The sequence below is a fragment of the Egretta garzetta genome, unplaced genomic scaffold, assembly GCF_000687185.1.
Source record: "Egretta garzetta isolate BGI_Z169 unplaced genomic scaffold, ASM68718v1 scaffold526, whole genome shotgun sequence".
In the NCBI taxonomy this organism is placed as follows: domain Eukaryota; kingdom Metazoa; phylum Chordata; class Aves; order Pelecaniformes; family Ardeidae; genus Egretta; species Egretta garzetta.
Window position 1 is genome coordinate 1,701,057 of NW_009259967.1, and position 15,903 is coordinate 1,716,959.

At 37.5% G+C, this 15,903-nt stretch overlaps 1 protein-coding gene across 2 annotated transcripts in view; it reads right to left on the reverse strand.

Annotated features, from left to right (window-relative positions):
• ZNF106 (zinc finger protein 106) overlaps window positions 1-8,085 on the reverse strand; it is a 31,454-nt gene extending 23,369 nt beyond the window's left edge. For both annotated transcript variants that reach the window (XM_009640235.2, XM_035895762.1), the window contains exons 1-3: window positions 7,999-8,085; window positions 6,655-6,716; window positions 940-1,137 (exon numbers count right to left, since the gene is read on the reverse strand). In XM_009640235.2, coding sequence (XP_009638530.1) covers window positions 940-1,137; window positions 6,655-6,716; window positions 7,999-8,052 — 314 coding nt within the window. In that variant the 5' untranslated portion in view covers window positions 8,053-8,085. The remainder of the gene's footprint in view (window positions 1-939; window positions 1,138-6,654; window positions 6,717-7,998) is intronic.
• Window positions 8,086-15,903: the final 7,818 nt, after the last annotated feature.

Genomic DNA, 15,903 nt, shown 5'->3' on the forward strand with positions numbered 1-15,903 from the left:
TGCCTCAGAATACCACTGTACTGACAGCATTACTCCTTTACCATAAAACCATGAAAAGTGACATTATTGTTACCTACATTGAACACTATGAAAACATGAACATCATGCAGTACAGGAACACCCTAGTATGACAGAATGGTGTGAAAACCAATAAACCTCCCCAGATTTGTGCACTTGGAGACACTAATTGAAATTTCTAGCCACAGCAAGCAAGAGCTTCTTTCAAAAATCGTGTGCCCCTTTAACACCACTATCATGCCATAAAGCTATTCAAACACTATATTCCCAACTGGAACATCATATTAGCAATGCACACTTGCAGAGTCATATGGAAGATAAAAGGCAATACCTATTACTCTCTACAGCTTTCTATTTCACAGTGAGCCACTAAAATTATGTTTAGCTCATGGTAAGCAATAAGATAAAACAAATAAGAAATTTCATTCAAGGATTATGGGATTTCAGTATGACATTGACAGAACAACCCCGTTCATTTTAAAAACATACAGATTAAAGTTTTATAACAAAGCATGTTCAGCAACGGTTTCTAAAAGGCCAGGTTCCTACATACACTCCCGGCACCAAACAATATTAGCACTACTGTCACATCTATTAAGTCTTTCAGTTAAATGGGTGTCAAATATTAAAATAAAAACATTAGGGCTCTCAAAACACATCATTCCACACTAGGGACTGTTTTTATCCGTAATGGAGAATAGTTGTATTCCTTACTAGTACTAGGTCAACAGAACAAGAACATTCAGCAGAATCATGCTTACATGCTGAAACTACTATATCCACATAGGTCTACTGGATTGTTCTCACAGCAAGTACACTGGCTACAGGCAGTTTATGTTTCATAAGCACCTAGACCTTAGGGAAGTATCCCAACTGTGTTAAAAGCAATTCTATGACCTAAGAAGACAAAGACAAACTCACCGGTTCCGTTCCTTCCTTTGCTTAATTAGTTGAACAAGTTCTTTGTCAAGGTATTCTTCTTCTGCCTCTTCTTTCTCTTCCCCTTTTCTGTCATGGGCATTAACATTGTCTTTGTGCAGCTGGCTGGAGATGTGCTTGGCGTATGCTGACAAACCCACCAGCGTCACCCTGCACACCCGGCATTCATGGTTGCTGTCCCTAGGAAGAGAGGCAGAGGGTGGACTTTCAACTCTGCCAACAGGCATGGCAGGTATCTCTGGTCTTACTTTGTTTCCTCTGAATGTGCTTGCGCTCAAGGCAACTAGGTTTTGCTCAGTATAATGAAGTTACTTGAATTCTTTGGCTTTTTCTTTCAAGGTCTACTTTTTGGATGGTCAGATTTTAGAAGATTTTTTTCCAACAATCAAGAGGTAAGAGACTTGGTAATAAAGCTGCATTAAGTGGGAGGAGGAATTCTTCTTGAATTGTTGTACTCAAAATCTTTTCAGAGGAAACATAGTGAGCGAGGAGGCAGAGTGGAAGGCTTACAGAGCTAGCAGGAGCTGCTCTGAAGCCCATCCACAGTGCCAGCTGCACTGGGGAAGCCTGGTGACAGCTTCTACATTTAATCCTTGCCTTGAGCCTTCCCCCAGTGAAATTTAGAAAAGGGAGGAGGCAGTACATGGATACAGCCAATCCTGATACAACATAACCTAAACTGGGACAGCTGAGACGGCTGCCTGGAATCCAAAGACTCCACTGCACAGCGAGTAATGGGAGGGTGTCTTCAGTTCACTGTACTTTATTTGGTTCAAGTGTGCATGAGGTCTGCTTTCTACTTTAGAGGACTTATCTTAAAAAATACAGAAATTATTTCAGCTGGACGAAGTTGACAGCTGCATCAGACAAATGGCTTTACTCATGTTTCACTGAATACTGGATTAAGGCTACAACATTTTTTTACCCTTTTTTTAATTAAAGAAATTCAGATTTCTAAAAATACCTTATTTGTTCTCCTGACAAATCCTTTCAATACTTCACTCTTAAGGAAATACATTGTTAATAATAAACCTAAACAAGAAAAATATGTTCACCAGTTAAAAAAAGTCACAAAAAACCATAACAAGAGCATAGTCCACTGCAAATAACTCAGCAGGACCAAGTTAGGACTCACTGGCTGCCTCCACAATGCTTTCTTCAGTTCTGCCATTTAATTCATAAACACAGATCTGCATATCCCCATGGCGCATTTGAGACCAAAGTCCTACAAAAGTAGCATTAGAATACCAACACACAGCTCATGACTGTAGTAAAAAAAAAATGGGATCCATAAAAGAAAAGGACAAACTCAAATCCTTGGGTTTTTTTTAGAGAAAAGTTGCAAATAAAATGAGAAAAAGATCAAAAGATGCACCTTCTCTCAAGATATTAAGCCAACATCCTCATCAAAGTGGTTAATGGAGCGTCAACAGCGATGTTATTTATCCTGGAAATCTGTGGCTTTCCTACTAACACAGTCGAGATAGTTAACCAACGCAGTCATTCAGGCACAGCTAGAGAGGGTTTTATTTTAAATAAACTAATTCATAAAAATTATACTTTTTACATTTAATTTTATAGGTTGCGGCCTAACTAATTTCAGATAAAGCATTTGGATAAATTCCATTTACAAAGTCAGTAGCTTACAAATTTAGTTTGTATTTTCCAGAGAGGGGTGTTCTTAATTTTGTACACTTCACACTCACTAATAAATATTGAAAGCCCAGAGACTATATATTGTATTTTGGGCTATCTCATTAACCCAATAAAGATAACCAAATACAATCAGTAAGTTTTACTAATGCCATCAGAAGAATGCTCTCCAAATTCATAAATGGAACAGCTATGCATTGCTAATAAGACTTATTTTTAACTTGGGTCATCACACAAGGCAAACTGCAAATAGAAGGTTGGCTTCTTGCTGAAAAAGGTGCTCTTCTTACATAACGTTCCACTTCAATCGTTAAGGACGCTTCAAGGAGAAACATACCTCAGTGGCACTAATTAGGTTTTGGAGAACAATCCAAATCCTTCATAAAACCCATGTTTCAATTCCTTCATAAAACTTTCACGATCTTCATCTATAGACTAAATAAATGTAAAGTTTTACTAACTTTGGACAAAATCAGTGAGTTAGTAGCTGGCCTAAGGACAAAGAACCTGTTTCTATCAATTCTAACTTGTGAGTTGCTGATTACAAAGCTCTGGTTCTTGTATCAGCTGATAGTCTGGAAAGAAAAGACTCAAGGGGGTAGTAACTAGACTTCCCTGTCCTGCTTTTAATCTATACAAACCTAAAGAAAAAACACCACTATTTTTTCCTATATGAACAACTGCTTTAATTGAAGATTAATTGGCTAGGAGTTCAGATAGTTACACTTAAGGGAATTTGTATTTCCTTCAGTTCTTTCCTTCCCTTATCCCCCTTAATATTAGCCAGAACTGGGCACACTCCACAACACACACTGATCATGTCTAAGCATTTCCCTACCATACAGCAACACCACACAATCTTAGTTGTTCAGTAAGAAGGCCAAAAGCAGTTTGAAATAAACATAACAAAAGTATTCTCAATATGAAAACATCCAAGAGCTTTATCTACTGGACGTGTACTTCAGATGGCAGACTCAATGTCACTCGTATAAGAGCATTATTTCACTTCCAGTTAAAAAAAAAAGAACCAACCAAAAACCAAACCATAAAACACTAGAGCTTTGTACTTAACATCTAATTCTCCTTATATATCACGTGGAGTAAGACTTCAAGAAGAGAAGATACTTAAAATGTTTCAGAAAATTATTCTAGCCCTTAGGATTACCAAGTTCACTTTAAAAGGAGAAAAGTATGAACCAATGTGTGCATTTCCTTTACCTCTTCCCTACAGGAAGTCTAAAAAGTGACTTCTAGTTGGGTGTTAAATCTCAAGGTAGTAAAATGCTGATACTACACGCTTTAATGGTATTATCCTCTGTTACACAATTCAATCACACTCAGGAGGCTATCGCTTGTGCTTCATGTTTTCTACTTGGAGCACCTTTTGCTTTACAAGGCTGTAAGACTCCTAAAAGACTTCTACTAAACTTAAATGGGAGGAAGGAGAGGTACAGGGGAAGAGAACAAGGCTGCTGCTGCACAGTGAAGAATGAAGTTCATTATTAATTTTGAGAGCAAACATCTTCCACGCATTCTTCTGACAGAAGTAATGAAGACAGTTACCTTAATAATAGAAAATGTAATGCTGATGAAATTAATTTAATTTAATTCTTACGGAAATGGAAAACCAAGAATTGTCAGATCACTTGCAAGCGAATGTGGACACAATATATAACTTCTAGAAATTACTGTAACCTTCAAGAGTCAGAAACTAAAAAAAATATTAACTTGGAAGGCCAGAAATAAGATGCCAAAATATGTGAAATTTTAAGCTGTAATCCTCACCACTTTCTGTGGTTAGGATCTCAGAATCATTGCCAGAAGAAGGAAGTCCAGAATAGAAATGCTCTACAAGTTAGCTGATCAGAAGCCCTAAATCAGAGTGTAGTGCTGGGGACGTTCTGGTTACTGAGCAACCCCTTCCCAGCTGTTCAGTAACAGAACAAATCCTTTCCACACCCAACAGGACAGATATTGAATAGCGTAATGCACTTGATTCCAGGCACATTTGCAGAATGTTCCTAGCTTCCAAGACCCAGTTGTGTGGGGTGCTGCAGAGAAGAAAAGAAAATTATTTGGGGGGTTCTTTTCTTTTCAAGTAAGTACCTAAATTCAGAAAAACAAAACAAAACAACACAAACCAAGAAACAAAAGGCGTGTGAAGAATGTGAGGAATTTATCATTTTTATGCTCTTCATCTTTAGTACAAAGCAATTTTTATTTGAAAAAATGAAATAGCTTCCAAGAAGCTGCTTTCATACATTTTCTCAATGTGACAGAATAACAACTTTGTTAATCTGGACAAGTTGGAGATTTTCTGAATCCCACTAAAATAAATTTCCCTTTGAGAGGGAAAGTTTATTTAATTTTCTTTCCAACATATTTTAACACTTTGATAGTCCACACAGGCCCTTCCTAAAGACAGGTTGATGACGGAGATTCTGAAGATGGAAGTTCTTTTCCCAGTTTACTAACCTGCTGTGAAGCTCCAGACAAGTTAATCAAATATTAAACAGAAGCAGAAATCAGAAAATGGAAGTAGGAATCGGACAACAGAGACTATTTACTGACAGTTAATATGCACTTCAAGGTAAGCAGTAGCTTTTTGCTTATTGTCCTGCAATAAGGGTTACTGTCTATTTTAGAGAGACAACCTGAAATGTTAACAGATATAAGTGGGCATACACATATGCTACAGATCCTCTGGAAGTCTTAACCTAAAAACATATTAGGTTGCTGAATTAGATAAACTGTAGCAATACTTAGCAATTATACACAAGAGTAGTATAAAATACTATACAGCTGGCTCAAACAAATATCTTCAGCTGCAGCATATATGAAATACAATCTTGTACTCCAAACATGCAACACTTTTCTGCAGCATATATGTATGCTTTGCACATAAAAAGTTACTGAAGAGAAATAAATTGCAAACTTCCTCTAGTTTTGAAACATTATAAAACAGAACAGTTTAAGAGTTTTACTAGAATTCAACCTGGCACAGCTTAACTACATTGGCATTAGTATCTATCATATTATAGATCAGATTCTTAATTTCACTCAGCCTTTCTTGAACAGTTAACTCTTTAAAAGAAGGGGGCCTGGAGCTCTAACAGCTGCTCTTACCTTACACAAGACAACAGAATAAAAGCTACATGAACAAAAAACTAACATGCAAACAGAAGTAGTCTACAAATTTTCTTCCCTGGATACAAGATAGATGTTCTGACAAGAGAGATCTCCCACACCTCTAAGAGCTGAAAGATCACTTCTTAGACCTTTAAAAGGTGTTTAAAAGAGATTTGCCATTTCCGTATAAAGTTTGTGCTGCAAGATGATTAACAATTAGTCTGTAGGTCAAATATTTAAGTGCAGATTACATGATCTGTCTGTCTACCTCAAAACCTGAAAGCACTGAAAGCACACTCTAGCTACACCCAGATTCCATATTACCAGGATGATATTTGAATACCCCTTAACTCCATCTTCTGCTTTCCAGAGGTTTCAAATAAAATCAAGGAAACCAGAAGTAAAACACCATCCACCATGGTTAGATCCCTCAACCAAACAACTGGTGGCAGAGGACAAGGCAGTCACTCAAACAGATGCAGAGTTTACATCCAAGATATCAGTCTTCTCACAGTGGTTTAAAAAAAAAAAATCAACAATTGTTTCTACGTAATTGAAAACTTTTAAAAAAGCATTTTTCAAAGGAATATATCAGTGTTCATAATTCTGCCAAACGAAGAATTCTAGTGCTTCCAAGAAACCAAGCATGAAACTGCCAAGACCTAAAAAACTTGTTAATTTTATTTCACTGCAGTCCAAGAAATACAGGAGAACTTTCTTCCACATCACTGTTTGCCTCAAGTGTTTTCAACATTAAGAGAACATGTTTGTTGCCAGCTTTATCGCAAGGCATGCAACTAAGTGATGCATAAAAATAAACTGTGCGATTCAGCTTGTACGGGAAACAGGACATAAGTTCTTCCAGAGTGACATACAAACTGCACAGAGAGGAAGGATGCAAGATTGTTCTCATACCTTCCCTTGAGGTTTTCAAGTTCTCTGTGGTGAAGCATGCTTCTCATGTGTTCTTCCATCTCCTTCAACATAGGGGAAAAAAGTAAAATTGGTCAAAACAAAACAAAATGGTGTATCATATTTTAAAAGCTCACTGTTGAGGACTCTCCTGCCTTGCAGGATGGTATACTCTACTCCTGTAGGGCTGTGGCAGTTGCCATTCCCCTTTCTATGGCCATGAAAGCACAAGTAGTCGCGCTCTCAGGAAGTCATATAGTGTTACCTTTCCTGAGGAAGGACACACAGGAGTCATTAGCAAATGCATGTAGCAAAGCCTATTAGACTGATTTTTGACAAATTGCTGTTGAACATAATTTTTATTAAAAGTCTCATTGATACCACTCTCCAGTATCACAGTACCCAAAACACTGTTTTCCTGTGCAATCTGAGCATTCTATTATGACACAGCTGTAATTTCATCATCACATACTATTTTACTCTGCTAGATGCACTGCAGAAACTGAGATGCATATAACATGTCAGTTTGTTGTTTACAGCAACCTTGATCTGTGAAATGCGGTGGTAGTACCATTAATTGCTATTGAAAAAGAGCTGCTGTAAGAGAAAGAACGTTCATAAATCAGTGAAAGGAAGCAGTTCAGAAGATTTAACTTTCTCTTGGTGTTTCATTCAAAGTGTTTGGAAATCTTCAAAGAACAGATACTAATCACCATCCTCTTTAGTCCTTGAAATTCCATATACAAAGGGAAAGCAATGTCTTAAACCTTGAAGATTTATGTGAATTAATACATTGGCATTTGCAAGATATGCACGTGCCACATGGCTAAGCAATATAAGAAAGTCCATTAAGAAACTCAGTGTCAGTGCAGGCTTTGCACAATATGCAGTATACAGGAGATACACACCAAACTGACACATTAATGAAAACACATGCTGTGCTGTGTAATTCCACATTCTCCTTCCATAGAGGAACACAGACCTCCCAAAAGGAATTAAAAAAAAAAATAAATTGTGTATTACAGTATTCTTAACATAGCACAATTTACAGCCAAATGAGTTTGAGTGCTTTTCACTTCAGTATCTATACAACAATATAAAAAAACTCAGAGCTCAATATTTTTAACATTCAGAACCAAGCATGATGCACAGCTCATTTCAAAAAAAGATACTCTAAAGCACATGCAACTATATTATTTGTGATAGTACTAGATCAATAATATTCTTGTTGGAGTGGAAAAACCCTCATACTTTGCATAATTTTAAAACGGACTAATTTCTTAGACACATTTCATTAGTACCTTCATATTAATATCTACCGATAGATATAAAGCATTACATTTTTACCTTTTTTGAGTTGTACACAATGTGACATAATATGCATTTTCGTTCTCGAACCATGCTTATTACTCTGGAAAGATCTTATCCCATACCTGCAAATAAAAATAATGTAAAAAGAACCAACATTCATTATTACTTTTTTTTTCCTCATTAATCTGTTTTAGTAAAGAAAGTAAAAATAAGTTACTACTCGCGAAAACACTTGTGCTGAGTTTCTTTAAGAGAACACATACCTCTTGTGCATATGCAATATTCTTCAAAAAAAAAAAGATAAGGTAGTTTTGAATAGGCATCTAAAACAGCTATAATAAAAAGTAGCTTTCCCTTTCTTTCATTTTGTTCCTTGTCCTCCAAGACATGGCACTCATTCTACAAGCAAACAGAGATCTGTAGGAATCCTCTCAGATACTCAAATCAGGTTAACAAAACACTTTTCAACTCGGATGATGAGAGGGAGATAAGGAATTGGGGAAATCAATCAGGGCAAACTCAGATCTTTATTTTGGTACACAGGGCAGCTCAAGTATGATAATTAAGGCCCTAGAAAAATGAAACTAAGGCCACTCATGACGTCAAAGACCATCAGTCTTCCAGGTTTATCAGTCCATTTATTCACTATAAAATAAAACCTAAAGTGATTTAAATTCAGCATTTTTCTCATTAACCTCCATAAGAACTATACATATGCATGTACTGAAATACTCAATTTAGACAGCATTTTAAGATACATTCTGTAACACCATGCTCTACGTGGACACCTTATATATTTGAATCATTAATAAAAGCTATTGATTTTCAATAATTATTCTCAATGGTACAAGATCATTCAAAACTTCGCACAACAATTTTAAACATTTTAAGACTGATCTACTTAAGATTTGTATGTACGCAAATGAAAGCAACAGCAGGTCAAATTAAATGCCATATGTATTTTAATTCATAAGGAGAGCAAACAGAGAGGTACATAACAGTCTAAGTTATACAAAGACAGACATGTCTGCATAAGTAACAGAGTATAATCTTTGCCCTTTTCTTTCTTTTAAATGACACTAAAACACAGAACGATCAAGCGTCATAGTAATTTTTTATTGACTTGGCAGCGGCAGTTCCTCACACTAAAGTGGAAAGAACTGCATCTTTTTACTACTCGGTATTTTTATATTTCCACAAACACAGACAAACCCTTCCAAGCTTTGCTATCTTACATTAGTCGACTTCAGAGCTAACTTAGTTAATACCATCAAACTCAACCTACAAGAGCCTTCTTCAACAGGTCATTTCCACAGCTTACCCTACAAAGTTAATTCTAATTATTTATCATTAACCTTCTGGATCAGGAGCATCAAATCCTCCAAATCTGATACTGACTAGAAACTGTGAGCAAAGGGCAAGAACTGGATTTTTACCAAATCCAGATTACCTAGAGTTAAATCAGCTCTGACATTCAGTGGCACTGTCCACCTGTAAACAAACCGAAATAAGCAAGTAAAACCACACCCACTCTAATTCCAAAATTCGGTTCTTTGACAAATAACTCTCTTCCTCCAGATTTGCATGTCCATTTACAGTTAACATATGCGCCGGCATCTGTCCAGCTTAACAGGGAAGAAACTGAGAGTTGCAATAGCCCTTTCACCTTTAGACAACAGAGAAAGCAGTTTCCTCCCTAAAAAAATTCCACATCAACGTACCAAAACAAGCACACTTAAAACACAACAGGAGACTCGATCACCTTCTTATGTTCCCTAGCCAGCATTCCTAGGGTGCCATTCTTGATCTCACTGAAATACCTGGTAGTGTTTAAATGTGCATTCTCGAGCTTTATCACATGGGCACCTGATGTACTTGAATAATTAGTAACAGCTATTTATTTTGACAAATCACCCCCAACAAAGATACATCATTCAGAACTTTGCACCAGCCTAGGTCATACAGAGCATGCATATAAATTCATATGATATCAGTGACATGCATGCAAACCAACCTGCCTTCATGGAAGGTCACAATACAGAAGTGACAAAGGTTTGGATGCCTCCCCAATACAGGAGAGCTGCTTTAATGTGATTAATATGAAATTACTCCTGAAAAGCAAGGGTGCTAATCCTTGCACCAGTTTCAGATACTTCCTTTTGCATTAAAATATTCTCTACTCCCCCAACATTCTTCACTAGGACTACTTTGCAGTTTAGCAGAACAATTCCCTACATGTGTTCAGGATCTTGTTCAAGATTACTCAAGTATTTACAGAATTCATTCTGCACAAGGGTGAAACAGCAGCATGGGACTTAAATCAGGAAAAGCAGGCCCGTAAAGTATGCTGACTTGCTAACACTAGTTAGCACATAACATTAAAGAGCTTTCACAACTAAAGCTAACATTACACCTGTTTTGGCTAATTAAAACATATAGTAACTATACACGATTACAGGAAGAGTTTTAGGCTAACCGCCCAATCAACTGGGCATTGCTTATGATAGAGCACTAAAAATACTAGTGGAATTCAAATGCTATTGGATGTCACTATGAAAAGTGAAACTTTCACCTCCACAGAGAGAAGCCCTGAGACGCAAAGACTCAGAAGTCCAGAGATTTAGTAGATGCTACAGGGACTGGGAGAAGATAGACCCACATTCTATTTCCAGATCACCGCTTGACTTAGTGTCTACATAGAGATAAACCACTTCCCTTCATCCTTAGCTTTCTCCAATTCCCGTTATAAAACCCAAGGCTCACTTTAATGAAGTACTTCAATTTCACTATAAAAGAACAAGATACTGTCAAGGTATTTACTCATTCAGTATGAAAGAACCAGACAGCTTTTGAGCCCCGTAGTCAGTGATGGTATTTCATCTTACGATACACTGGTCTGTTCAATCATAAAATTTTCATACTGAAAAGCTTCAGAAACAGAGCTTTCTCTACATAAATACAGGCATATTTATGCAGGAATTCTTAAAAAAACCTCACAACAAACCAACCCATACTTTAAAACACTGAACAACCTTCACGCTTTTATCAGATTTAACTGTTTGCACTTTTGAAATCACCAACTTGCTGCATAGCATAGGGAATTACCTCTCATGGGGCATCAGCGGAAAAATCAGCTACTCTAAGAAATAAGCACCAAACTGCAAGCAAATACAAGGTTTTGTCAAAAAGACCCCACCACCACATAAGAGAGAAACACATTAACAGCAAAATGTAGAGCCTTCAAAACAAATGAGATATTACAACAGCTTTCTATTTTGAGAGACTGTAAGTGTTCAGTGGGTAATTTTTTATTTGTTTGTTTTAAAGGGAAGGGATGCATTTTACAGCTATGTGATGTAAATGTAACTCGTCCATAGCCTGCACCTGCCCAGAACTTGGAAACACCATACAGTTTTAATCAACTCAAGCAAGTCTGCTACAGAGCTTTTTGGAGAACACTTCCACAAGTAAAAATAGTCTACAAAGAAAATAAGGCATTAGACTGCTTCCTGCTACAACGTCCATTTGTCCCCAGTTATTCAACCTTACCGGATAACATGCATTAAAAACGTACATCAAGGTTAAATCTGCTACAGATCAGTGGCTGAACACTCCGACTATATAAAGCCACAACTGCCATCGAGTGGGACGGGCAGCCTAGCATTCCAGCTGCCTGGAAATCCACAGGAGGCCTCAAAGAGATCAGCAGTGCTGGCCCGTCTGAAGGCCTGCCTAAATGCTGCATGTCCCTACAGATAGCAGTGGAAACTCTACACTTGACAAGAATGGGAGTCTAGAAGTTCACCAGGGCAGAACGCTCTGCAGCAACACGCTCCTCAGCTCCTCCCAGGGATGTTGTTCCTTTTGGTTTGGTGACTTCTCTCCTGCAGTGAGAAGCCAATTGCACATGTCCTGGTTGAGCTGTAGAACAGCAATACAGCTGCCACAGACATGGGAAAGGAGAGGAGAGAGGAAGAAGCAACTCACCACAAAGTGCATTCATGAAATCTTTAGTTGGTTGATGGGAGGAAGTGGTGGCCACAAGGTCATTTTGACTTGGAGAAGCCTCTTGCTCAAAAGAATCAGGAATGGAAGTGTATTTAGACCCTGGAAAGCACTTAAACAGCCACTGCTAGGCTAGACCATACGTAGTTTATCAGTTCAACTTATTTTGCTCATCTGCCAAGAAGCCTGGTCTTCTCACAGGAAAACCTGGAGAACCCCACAGAGGCCTTTCAAAGCTGTATCCAACCACCTGTTGTGATAAACGAATGCTACAAAGCAATGATTGCTAATCTAACTAAATAATGATTTATTAAAACCTAGTAATAGAGACAGAGTTTCTTAAGGTAAAATTTTATGACTATAAAACCATTTCCCTGTATTACACACCACGCCAAACATCAAAGACCTGCACCGCCGTGAGAATGCTGTACAAAACCAATTAATTCATCATAATAAGGCAGAAGCCTATGCTCAAATTTCATCACCTTGAGCAGAATTTATGTGGAATAAAGTGTAAGCATAGTTCAAAGACTATCTTTCCTTTCCAGATTCATTGCTCTTGAGGCATCTGAATTCACTATGCATCCCCTTGCTAGACCCTAACTTCTACCAATTACCTTACCTTCTAGACATATGTGGGAGGCACTTTAACCTTCCTTCTGAGATGCTGATCTGTGCAACCTAACCTGATCAACAGCCAGAAACCTAAGGACTTCCTAAAGTTAAGTCATGACTAACAGCATTGTTCTCCTCTAGTACACTACCATGCACTGTACAAACTACTTTGTAGTCACAGGTTTGGGGTTTTTTTAACGTGGCAAAGGAGATAACTATATTACAGCCCAGTAGCTAAAATATTCATACCAGAAGCAAGACTTTTAAGTAAATTCCTCCCTGTTTTCCAAGATTTAACTTCATCCTCATGACAGACTGAGGGTACTCCAGACCCTCAGCACTGAAGCAGCACCACTACACAGCAAATGTTGTAACTGGGCAGCCACATCTGAACTTTTTTTGACATTGAGCCAGAAGGAGAGAGGAATTATTTCACAGATCAAAGTTCTGTAAGTTCCTGTTAAAAGCAATAAAGCTGACTCCACTAATTAGCCTAGAAGACATCTAGCAGAAACTGTTTGCATGCTATCCCATAAGTACAGCTGGCTTCTTACAATATACAGGGAAGGTATACTGGAGATAAGGAGACTGTAGAGAAATACCTTAAACAGACCAGTGCAGGCACAGGAACACCTGGCATGAACACAGAGTTTTCACTGATGTCTATTTTTATTTCAGGTAAATCTAAGAATGGGGTACAGACCAGAAAAATATATATATACCTCAAGTCACAATCAAACTGCATCTTTCTAATTCCCTAGATATAAGTGATGCAAGTAATATCCTAATATCCAAACTAAGTTTTCCTTGCTGTAAACTGCAATGATAATTCCTCCCTAGTGAAAATAAATGCCTTATTGCTATCTTACTTATGATAGCTTTTTACACACTGGAATATTCAGGGATATGCACTGTCCTAATTGGAATGGAGAGCTGTTCAGCAGCATTGCTGTACGCTGCCATTTAGGACACCTAAAATCCACACACCTGGAAAGCTTCTGTCTTCCCCTATACTCCCAGTTCATTTTTAGACACATTCAAACTCTTTTTCTTCAGATGTTTTCCTCAAACACCACATTTTCCAAGCCTATTAAAACTGCCGTTCCTCTTTTCAAATGACCCACAACACTCTAAAATAAACATCCAAAACTGGGCATAGTACTCCAAGAACTCTGGAGAGGGGAACTGTCTTTTTACCCTGCTACCATTACAACCTCAAACATAATTGATAATGATTGAGACAAAGGCATTATTAAAAAGCAACATAGCGACCCACAAGGTGTGGGACAAATAACTGATCGAGATATTTCTGTGACTTACAAAAGAATTCACAGCAGCTTATTCTGATAACCTAGTGTCACTTTATAAGAGGTCTTCAACAGACCCTTATAAGAATGACAGAAATACCCAACACTTAATTTTACACTTATTAATGTAACATTTAGCCATATTTTTTTTTCTCCTTCCTAGGGTATTTAAGTTCACAATACCCTTCAGAGGTATGTATACTATGTCTCACCAATTAGAAGTTAAGAACAGGGACTCAGAAGCCAGATCAAAACAGACTACCTATACATTCCATCTATTGCAGTTCCATAGAAGCAGGTACCTGGCCTTAGCAAAATGACTCAGACTCCCTAGGAAAGATCTATGGAAACACAAGAGAGAGTGTAGGAGAGCATTCAGTCAGTCATTGGGCATCTTCTATTTAAACAGTCACTACAGAGTATGAAGAACCACTGGAGAGTCATTTGAGGCAATCAAACCAAGGTAGTCAGGTCACTCTACAGTATATGGAGCTTTGGTGCCAAGTAAATCAAGGATCCTGAGCATTAAGACAGTAGTCATTAATGGCCAGGAAATAGAAACACAGGGGTCTGTCTGAATTCTTACATCTCTGTAACGCAGTTTGTCCCAGGGCTGAATATTAGTGGCTCCATCAACTTAGGATTGAAATGTAAAATAGTCTAGGACTAGACAAGAAAAATCCCTTACACTATGAATATGAAAAACATTTTTAGAAAACCAGAAAAGTTATTTGTAATGCATAGTATCCTCCTATTTTCCTATAATCAGCTTGAGTCAGATAACATCTCAAATCTTATGACACCATCTGGTGGCAGAGTTCACAGAAGATGATTACCACATGTTAAAGAGAATTTTATCAATTTATATTTGATTCTGATAAAATTTAAATTTGATTCCAGGTATCTTATTAATTTTGTCTTTACAAGATAAAGTAGAAAAAAAAATCAATGGAAAAATACCTTAATTTTACCTAGATGAAGTTATTTGCAAGTCTTAGTATCTCTGTACACAATTTGTATATCTATTTATAGGATAGTGACCGCTGTTATTCTTTGTACTGGGTATCACAGCCCTGCATAAATTAAGATGCATTTAGCTAACATCTCTTCAAACACGTGACATTTTTGGACATATGAGCTAGAAGTTACCTGAATTTCGGTCACAGAGACCAAACGGATTCAGGTAACAGACTAACATAGTTTGGCTAAAACCAAACTTGATCTGAATTGAAACGGTATAGCACCTATTTAACAAACTTTACATACAGAAATCAGTCAATAGTGGAACACGTGGTGGTGCAAATGCAGTTGCCTTGTACTGCCCGTTCAGTTGAAGTCAAGCAAGGACTAAAAAAAGGTAATTCAGTTGCCTTTAACAGAAGAGACTTCAGGATAGAAATCTATTTTCCAAGACAATTAGTTATAAAGCCATATTGCATTGGCCCTTAGAACCTGCAATATTTATCCCAAATATTGCAGTCCTCATGGGGAGATACTCTCAAACCTCAGCAAAACGACTAACCAAATTTTTTGAAAGCCTAAGTGGATTTTTTTATGCTAGGATCTATCAGTTCAGCAAAACAGTTAATTAGTTTAATATAGTAATTGATGCTTGACTGAAAGTAGCAGCAAATGACAAAAGAACAGAAACGGTGAGCAGAGATATAGGAAAACCAGCCCCAGGAACTCATGCTGACAACAAAGTCCATCAAACCTCAATCCTCTTCTCTCTCAGGTCACTCCTCAGAACTTACCTGTTCTACAAAGCTCTTCACAGCTGCACTTCAGAAGGCATAGGGAAAGTGAAAAGGAAAACTTCTTACTTGCATGAGACCACTGTTATCAAACCACTGTCGGCAAAGTGTATTGAAGTATAAACTTTGATCATCAATGCCACTTCTATCCAGTGTTCATAAGCTTTTCCAAGTTGAAGTTCACAAGCACCCCTGAACAGTTCTTAATATAAGTTTGCATATGAACTATCCTGCTTGCAATGATGAATGATTACTTTTAA